We start from the raw sequence: 10,327 nt of genomic DNA on the forward strand, positions 1-10,327 counted from the left end.
GTGTGTGTGTGTGTGTGTGTGTGTGTGTGTGCATAATGCAAATGTCTTTCTTTTATGGCCATTTATAAACAACTAGATGGAGCACAAAGGAATGGATCTGAATGCAGGGATCTCAAGATTCTTTTTTAAAAGTCGGACTATGTGTTGACAAACTTTAAAAATGCAATGCTTTGGCAAAAGCTTAGAACAACAGTGTAGACGTGATGCAACATCCCCAAAAACATCTTTAAATTAGATGAAGTCAAAGACTTTTTCAGAAAGGATTTCACTGTGCAAACTATCTAACGGCTAAAGCACAGCAGGCTATCAGCTAATACATATATTGTTACGAATGGATTCGTGTGTTGCTAGGGAAACGGCATATCACTCTTTCGTGTGCGCGTGCATAGGTCTTCCCCTTTGTTTTTCTTTGTCTCTCCCTCTTTCGCGCTAATTGATTACAGGTGGAGCTGATTAGGAGGACTGAACTGGTTGGAGACAGGAAGGATTGCCGCAGTACTTAAGTTAACTTTTATTGTTAATAACTTACTTTTATTTGCACTTTAAGTGTTTTGTGGTTGACAAATTTAAAGAATGAGAGCGGGGACCCCAGGGATCTTTCCTAGATGGATCCCTGTTAACTGTTATGGACCAATTTATTTCTCTTTGAGTAGGGATTTAACTCGCTGTTCGTAACAATATATATATATTAATAATAATAAAATAAAATAAAAACTGTCACGGGCGATTGTCGCTGTTTTATTCGTTGTCTTTTTTTTCCTATCATATATTTTAGTAATCATCATAAATTATATAACATTTTAAAGCTGCTGTATGCAACTTTTTGACTGTACCAAAACATAAAAACACCATAATATATTTGCAGATATTTAGGAAACATACCAAGTTCACATACTTGTTTCTCCGATAAACAACGCTAAAGCCAGTTATTCTACTTTGAAAATGTGCATTCTGTGTCTGAATGCCTGTTTTTGTTTTTGTCTGTGTGATTCCGCCCACTGCCAGTTTAACCAATAGTATTTCGAAACCCCGGGTTGCCAGAGAGCGGAAAACAGCATATCACAGCCATGGAAGCCAGCAAATGAACTAGGTCAGAGATTGCAGATTCTACCCGACCTAAAAAGCCTCTGCATTGATCTAAAAACCTCTAAGACCAGAGGCATATTGAAACGAGGATAAATCAACTCATCAACTTGCAGTGTAAGACTCACCGCCTTCCATTGTCAAATGTGCTCATTCCCGTTGCGTGTTCTCAATCTGATAACTTGCTCGTGCGTCGCGTCTGAGGAGGAGGGGCGGGAGAAATACTATTTTGAATTTGGACTGCAGTATCCATTTCAGCCGCCAGCTGTCAATATTACATACTGCACCTTTAAAGGTTAAAATCTCAAAATTAATCCTTTGAAAACCATTTTAAAACCGAACATTGCGTTACCATGGAAATGGTACTTTAAAATATTTTAGCGGTCTCCTCCCCCTTAGTGGGCAGTGTCATGTGTCATATTACAAAATGTATTACGGTATTTTACAATCAAAACTTTTTATAATCTTGACAAAATACATATCGTTGGAAAGGTCTGAGTCTTAATAGTCCATATTCATTATTTTGTGATAGAAGTAATATTGAGAGAGAAATTTATACAATTGTGACAGAAAATTGCATTTAAAAAAATGTCAACCGGTGGCTAAACAAAATTTCAATGGAACCTAATTTTTTTAATATCAACTTCAAATTTGAAACATAACTTATTTAGACATATGGCTTTATTTTTATAGCAATTTTGGATTAAAAATATTAATTTTATATAAAATAAATACAAATTAGTACAGTACATTTTCTTTACAGTAAATTTAAACTTCCATAACTTTTTTTATGCTTTCTTTTTTTTTTTTATTATTTTACTTCTGCAATAATCTGCTGGTTGTCTTCTTTAAAAAGAGACCAACCTTAGGTCTGTATTCCAAAGCGCTCATGAATTATAACAATTAAAGTCTGGATAGTGCACTTTTAAAAATGTTCAAAAATGAGGGGTGACAGTTAAAGAGCAGGTCAGCTAGTTATTGTGTTTACATCATGTCGAGAAGACGCTGTGTTTTCAGCCTCACTGGGCATTCTAACACAGTTCCCACACGTGCACCTCAAATAAGTAAATAATAATAATGAATGCAATAAAACTGCTGTCACATCACGTAAAATACCACATTCAAGGTTTAAACTTACCACTGAGAAACGTCCTGATCAAGTCGAGCTTGCAATGGAGTTTCTGGTTGAGCGACTGCATCGGTATCATCCTCGGACTCGGGCTCGAATTGATAAAGTAATATTGATGCAATTTTTGTAACCTTACAGCATCTTTGTTTACAAGTAACCCTCCGGAGCAAAACAATAATTATGGTAATGGTCGTTTCGTTTCCGACACGCATAGTATACGGAAAGACCAATCACAACAGACTTGGCCAGCTGACCAATCAGAGCACAGTAGGCTTATGGAAGGGAGGGGTTTGAAGAACTTAAGCTCAGAACTGCTTCGGACGAATCGTTTCGAAATCATTGAAAAATTATTCTAATATTAAATGTATATTTAGAGAAAATTACAATGTTTTCTGACCTTAGATGCATTTAAACCTGTTGTAGGGGACTCCAACACAATATTAGGACACTTTAAAATACCATATGACCTGCTCTTTAAGGGTTTTAGGAAGAGTTCACTCAAAAATAATAATTTGCTGAAAGATTTACTTACCATCGGGCCATCCAAGATGTGCAAGTTTGTGTCTTTATTGGAACAGATTAGAAGAAATTTAGCATTAAATCACTTACTCGCCAATGGGTCCTCTGCCATAAATGGGTGCCGTCAGAATGAGAGTCCAAACAACTGATAAAAACATTACAGTAATCCACACGACTTCAGTCCATCTTGTGAAGTGTTTGTATGAAACAAATCCATCATTAAGGTGTTTTAACTTTAAACCTTCACTTCTGGCCAAAATACCAGTTCATAATCCATAATAACGCTGAATTTGTTTAGTACAAACACACAGCTTTTCACTTCAGAAGTTGTTAACTGATGGACTGAAGTCATGTGGATTAGTTGTGGATTATTGTGATGTTTTTATCAGCTGTTTGGACTCTCATTCTGACGGCACCCATTCACTACAGAGGATCCATTGGTGAACAAGTGATGCAATGCTACATTTCCAGGATGATATCATACTGAAAAAAAACTTTCAGGTTCTACAATATTAAATAGAAAGTTTTTGTGATTTCTGAAGATACAATGGGTAATTATAGCCATTTATATTTGAAATCGGAAAGCATCAGTATTACCTTTACCTGCAAATGATCAGATTACTGCTTTTATCACGTACTGTATTAGATTCCCAACAACTTCTAATTTAAAGTTACCTCAAATGCAACAAAAAATTTAACAAATGGCACAGTTAGCTCAATGGTTGTTTAGTGGAGTGAAATAACTCCAGATGATGTTTGAATGAGTGCTGTGACTGAACAATGTCTGTGACTGCTTGTGTATTGCATTTTATAATGAACAGAAGGAGAAACTTCTCCTCTGCTACACAATCATTTTTCAACACAGTGAAGTTTTTCACTTCAAAGCTTACGATACACATTATTTTTAATTTCAAATCCAAAGAAAGTGGCTCTGATCAAATTATAAATAATATACTTTGATAATTACATAGTTTAAAACTAAATATTCCCTTACGTTAGCTACTCTTTTTAGTAGGTTGTTACATTGCTAACTTTTTCAAAGAGTATAGCTTAACTTTGAAGTGCTGACTACAGTTTTAATGTAGCTTACCAATGCCAATAACAGCCTTAACAACGTATCTTGCAGCGAATAAGTAACTTGTATGATTTCAGATGTCTGGCAGTCTTCATTCTTCACTTTGCTGAGTCACTCTAAAATAATCTGAGCATCATAGAGCTCTCTGAATCTGAAGGGAACAAAAGATCTCAAAGGTTTCAATTAGCCATGACTCTTTGATCTCACTTGATTCACCCCGCCTTCCTCTGAAACCCCACACAACCCCCTACCTCATGAAACATGGACCATCTCACCAACCTTACCACATCACAAAAAACTGTCTGAAACAATTCGAAGTGTGCTACAGGGCCTGCACAAACCACCTGTAGAAACACACTCCCCACATGCAGCAGAATGACAATAAAGCTCAATTTGAACTTGACTTGAACTTGATTCATTATACCTCATGAATACTGTCATTAACACAGCATGAGGAGAGAGAGAGAGAGAGGATGTCCCAACCAACAATCCATTATCTCTATATACTTGTATACAAACAAATGAAAAGTTTGGATACTGTACTGTCCAAAAGTTTGGACTTTTTACTTGATTTATTCAGTTTATTCAGCTGTAGGGGAATATCGAGAAGAATAACGAAGTGCAGTAAACGGTAAAACTGCTTTACAAACCACTGTGTTCATAATTAAGATAATACATTAAAATAATATGGTTACACTAAGACACACTAGTTTGCATTATCCAGCAGCAAAACCAGCTGTTTTGTACAACTAAAAATACTCTGCCCCACGACTTTTAATAAAATAGCTTCGATGCTGAATCACTACACTGTATTTCTCAGCAACAAGGAGGTAAAATCGCTGTTTTTGAAGTAACTAAACTCACAGCTTCATTGTTTATAGAGAGAGATACACAGATGCAGGTAATTCACACTTGCAACTTTCATCTCTCTCCCTCTTTCTCTCTCGATAATTAGTTCAAATAAATGCTATAATGCATTCAAATAAATAAGATCTTACCGCACTACTTCATCTTTGTGTCTGATTTGAAGTGGGCATAATGCTAGAGCTAACAAGCTGTAACTGCCGACATTTTTTTTACACTTCCAATCTAATTTTGTGCTGCAAACATTAACAGCTTTGCCACCACGTCGTGCATTAAAACTGCTTAATATACAGCTAGCCGTGAATTATCCCTTACTTGATGTTTACCTGCCAGCCAATCAGAATCGAGTGTTCAGACAGACCATGGTATAAATTTGTTTATACCTGACAAAGGTATTGAGTGCAATGACATGACAAGTTTTAACACTCAAGGTAATTTCACATCAGGGTATATCTGTCAGGAAACAGCTGGAAGTGCCAGTGTGTGAAAATTGCGAGATCAAACATATTGGGATGTTTTCCATTCCAAACAGTGACAGTGAAAATGCCTTCACGAAGCATCTGTGGACGACGTGGGATTTTCTCAGGCATGCAATGCCTCAGTCTTTCTGTCCCGCTGCAGCCAAATCAGTAAAACAAAATATTGGTCATGAGTGTTTGGTGCGTGTCTGATGAAATATCAATACTGCACAGCATTAAGGGCTTTGCAGTCTGTCTTCATGTGGCAGGATTATGTGCAATTACATTTCTCACCTGTCCTCTTCTCTGTGTTCATGAATATTTAAACACAAATGTGCATCGCTCCAGCAGAGAACTAGAGCAGATTCAGAGTGGAAGCTCTCAATGTCTCTCTGCAGAGGTGAAAAACGGGCATACCTGCGAGCCACTGTATAATCATTTCATATTATTTGAATCTCTAAAATCCAATTCCGCAAGTCTTTGAAAACGTAAAGAGTATTTGGAAATAAAAGCCTGTCAAAAGCTCATTACTACCCCTGGGTTTCTTTGGCTCTAATGAAGCAGACAGTATAAAGCGTGTTCTTCTCGTGGGAATGTTCTCCCTTTTTGTTCCCCACCTAGGGTAAAGCTCTTTATGAAAAGTGCCGGTCTGAAGCTCATAATCCCATTGCATCATTCTTTCAGTGCCTCTTTAAACTGTGATGGAAAGATCGATACGTTCACCCAAACAGATGATCTCTCCATAAATCATCTTTATGGGAGAAGTGAGGACTGATCCAGCAATTTACGCCTTCAAGCAAACTTCAAGAAAAAAGTTCTGCCAACATACTGTACTTTTTGTATAAATTGATGAAGAACACCTTTCTTTGTAAAAAAATGTAAAATAAGTTTTTAAAGATGCATTCTTACCTTTGAGTTTCTTCTGAACATCCAGAGCGATATCCAGAGGATAAAATGGAAGAACGGGATCTGTAGCGAGTCGCAGGATGGCCTCGGCTGTTATCTAAATCAACAAAAGACAAAAAGTCTATTTAGATCCTTGTTTATTCAATAACATAAAAACAAATTTTACCATCTATGTTTTTTTTATTAAATATTATCTTATTATTTAACCGTAAAGCACCACAAATATCACATATATTTTATTTTATTAATAAAGTAATACCAATATCACAAAAATATGTAATTTTATTATAAATGTCAGTACCACCAAAATCAAATATTTAAAAATATTTATTCTATTGTTGTTTTTATTAATGTTTCTACAGTACCTCAGATATCATAAAACATTTATTTCATTTTATTATTAATGTATCTAAAGTACAAATAAAAACACTTCTATGCAAATCAGACATCATGCCGTTTGTTTGTTTATTTATTATTTTGTTTTGTATTAGGGTTCTCACAAAAATATTACACAACACTACTATTTCAACATTAATAATACGAAGAAATGTTTCCAGAGCAGCTAATCAACGTATTAGAATGATTTCTGAGGGATCATGAGACACTGAAGCCATCACAAGAATAAATTACATTTTAAAATAGATACAAAACAAAACAAAAAAAAACAAGAACTTTATTTTAAATTGCAATAATTTTTCATTTTTGTAATATTTAATGGGAAACGGATCATAATGTTTCACAATATCACAGTTTTTACTGTAATTTTGATCCAGTAAAAAAAAATAAATAAATAAATATAAAACAACTAAACTTGACAGTCAGTGATTATGATGTATTTTTATTTCATAGAAAATAGTAACTTTGACATTTTGCATTTTGTGTTCAACAGCACAGGAAGTTGGGGGGACGTTTGGAATGACATGGGTGAATTTTCAATTCAAAGCAAATGATCCAAAGGAAATATTACTCACTTTTTAAGTACAATAATTGTGCAACTTGATAAAAAATACTATTCATTCATTCATCCACATAGCTCAAAATCTGAAGGCACTTTAGGCAAACATTCCTATTTCATTGTTTTAGCGAAGGATTGTACAACACCCACAGTTACGTTTTAAATGTTAAAACTGTCCATAAACGCTCCCACAGTGCTTTTATCTAATGGGCTCAGATAACAAAAGCATTTTTTTAAGCTGCTAGTCTTTCAAAGCTGAATTACAATTATTGGTTGAGATCTGTCTTGTCTTTCTGATGCCCTTCTACTGATATTCACTCTCTTGTTGGACTTCGTTGCTTTCCACCTCAGACACTCTGCAGTGGCATCTGATGGGTGCTGGTAATTGTGCAGTCCGTAAGATCCGTACCAAGCTTTTCCTACATCCACAGTGCCCACTGATCAAATGTTATCGAGGTTAACACACGGGCTGGGAAACTGCACGACATGAACAAGTATCGACTGCGGTTTTATCATATAGTAAATATACCTTTTGCCTGACCTCTGTGAAAACTACAGTTTGCTGGCTGGCAGTATGGGAGTGATCTCCCTCTTGGGACGGGCTGAATCATGACCTGTGAAAGGGCACCGTAACACACACCTCAAAGAAGGATTCAGTGTCTGACCACTGACCCTGCCTAAACGAATCAGCCCCAGGGCAGGAGTTTACTTTTGCTCCCATGAGATCACAATCTCATTCAGCCATTAAATATACAGTGAACACAAGTCAGCTTTTGTATAATACAATATTTTTGAAAGAAGTTTATTATGCTCACCAAGGCTGCATTTATTTGATCAATACAGTAACATAGTAATGTTGTGAAATATTGTTACAATTTAAAATATCTGATTTATATTTTAATATGTTTTATAATTATATTCCTGTGATGACTAAGATGAATTTTCGGCAGCCATTACTCCAATCTTCAGTGTCACATGATGTTTCAGAAATCATTCTAATATGCTGATTTTGTGCTCAAGAAACATTTATTATTATCAATACTGAAAACTATACTTATTGCTGCTTAATATTTTTCTGTAAACCATAATAGACTACCGTTCAAAAGGTTGGTGTAAGTTTAAAAAAAAAAGTACTCAGCAAGGATGCATTAAAATGATGAAAAGTGATAGTAAAGACATTAATAATGTTATAAAAGATTTCTATTTCAAATACATGCTGTTCATTGAACTTTCTATTCAAAGAATCCTGAAAAAATTATATTTTTAATACTAAGAACCATTATTAATAATTGAGCACCAATAATAACTGAGCAACAAATCATCATATTAAAATAATTTTAGCATTTTGCTATAATTTTTACTTTTTTATTTACATGCAATGGATACAGAACATGGAATTATGGAAAGAAAAAAAAGGGGGAATAGGATATTGAGAGCCAAACTCAAACTCATATTACCTACATGACAAAAACATTAAAATGCATTTATTTTCACTATGTAGAATAAACAAAAGCCATACAAGAGCACTCTGCATCGTTACACAGGATAAACGGTTTGAAGAATGGATGTATGGTTTGGTGGATGGATGTACAAGAGCAAGAACCAGGATTTAAAAATACAATTTTTGTATTTATTGTTGAGTGCACAACGTGAAGTGCAACTTTGATTGATTTATAAATGTTCCTACTAATGTTAAAGGCAAAAATTGATGGTGAAACACCTGATATTTTCCATAACTGCAATACATCAAAATCATACATTTTCTTTTTCCCTTTTTTTTTTCTCTAAAAGTATTTATTTGGTTTCTTATTAAAGCCCTAAGTGTCAGTTGGTTTGATGTGGAATCAATCACAGACAGAGAGATTCCAGCATTGATTTCAGCAGAGAGAGCATTAATCAGCACTACAGAATGTGCCTGAACCCAAAAGCTGAATTTTTATTTATAGTGTCATTCCTGGGGTTGCTCTATAGGTCTTTTGCTCCCTCTTTCTATTGGGTGGCAGAAACCAATACCCTACATCAAAAAGGCCACAGAGATGAGAGGACTATCACACATTCAACTGATTCAAATAGATAAAACATGTATGTACTTATTACACATATAACACATCTACATTCTATAGTTGATTTTTTTTTTCACTCCAGTCTTTCACAATGTTGCTTCACTCCAGTTGTACAGAAATATGTTGGCAAATTTCATCATCTACGACAACAGTTGCCTGTCTGTAGACACTTTAAGGTGGTGAACAGATGCACATGTTAAGAAGTATGGCTCCTGCCAGTGTCTTTTAGTGACAAAAGATGAATAGAGTGTGTGTGTGTGTGTGTGTGAGAGAGAGAGAGAGAGAGAGAGAGAGAGAGGCATTCAAAATGTGTTATTAGCAGGTATAGTCTTGGCATGGAATAATAAGGACAAAATATGAGAAATACAGAAATATGTATTTTATTTTTATTATTTTTATTATTAATGTCTCCAAAGTACCACAGATATTGCAAAAATATTTATTTTAATGTATTATTTATGTCTGTATAGTACCAATGAAATCGTCTCCAGGTTACGTATGTAACCGTGGTTCCCCAAAGGGAACGAGACGCTGCGTCGAAGCGCCTAGGGAACGCCTTCAGCGTGACCACTCTCTGAATCACATGTGTAATCAGTCCAATTGAAGGGCGAGACGTCATAGGTGGGTGACGGCGGGTGACGTCATCGACCAGGAAACTTAAAAGAACGTGCGTTGGAACCAGCGTCAGTTTCTAGGAATGAAGCGAGCGCTGGCAGGGTTGCTGGAAGTATGGCACCGAGACGCAGTGTATCTTTCCCTTCGGGGAACCATGGTTACATACGTAACCTGGAGACGTTCCCCTTCAGGAACTCAAGCTGCGTCTAAACGCTTTGGGAAACAGAATACCCGCTGCGCCATACGAGCAAGTCCCTGTCAAGTGTGTATCTGGTGAGCACACCGAGACGAGAGAACCTGGGACCCTGGAGTAGATGTAAATTGTAAAATCGGACAAACGTCTGCAGAGAGGACCAGCCCGCCGCAGCACAAATATCTTGAAGGGCCACGCCCACTGATAAAGCCTTGGAGGCCGCCATACTCCTAGTCGAGTGCGCCTGATGGGTGACTGGAGGCCAGAGGACTCGTAGGCCAGTGTGATGGTCTCGACCACCCACCTACTCATAGTTTGCTTGGTCGCTGGAGCCCCTTTCTTAGGTGGACCAAGCAAACAAATAACTGATCTGCCTTACGCCATTGGGCAGCTCTGTGACCGTAAGCGTGCTCGCACTGGACAAAGCAAATTGAGTCTTTCCTGGCCTGCTTTCTGGAAGGGAGGGG

At 36.4% G+C, this 10,327-nt stretch overlaps 1 protein-coding gene across 1 annotated transcript in view; it reads right to left on the reverse strand.

Moving 5' to 3' along the window:
* LOC107674502 (inactive N-acetylated-alpha-linked acidic dipeptidase-like protein 2) overlaps nt 1-10,327 on the reverse strand; it is a 73,830-nt gene that overhangs the window by 18,832 nt on the left and 44,671 nt on the right. Inside the window, exon 4 of the mRNA XM_016468489.1 lies at nt 6,038-6,131. Coding sequence (XP_016323975.1) covers nt 6,038-6,131 — 94 coding nt within the window. The remainder of the gene's footprint in view (nt 1-6,037; nt 6,132-10,327) is intronic.

The sequence above is a fragment of the Sinocyclocheilus anshuiensis genome, unplaced genomic scaffold, assembly GCF_001515605.1.
Source record: "Sinocyclocheilus anshuiensis isolate Anshui unplaced genomic scaffold, SAMN03320099.WGS_v1.1 scaffold572, whole genome shotgun sequence".
NCBI lineage: Eukaryota > Metazoa > Chordata > Actinopteri > Cypriniformes > Cyprinidae > Sinocyclocheilus > Sinocyclocheilus anshuiensis.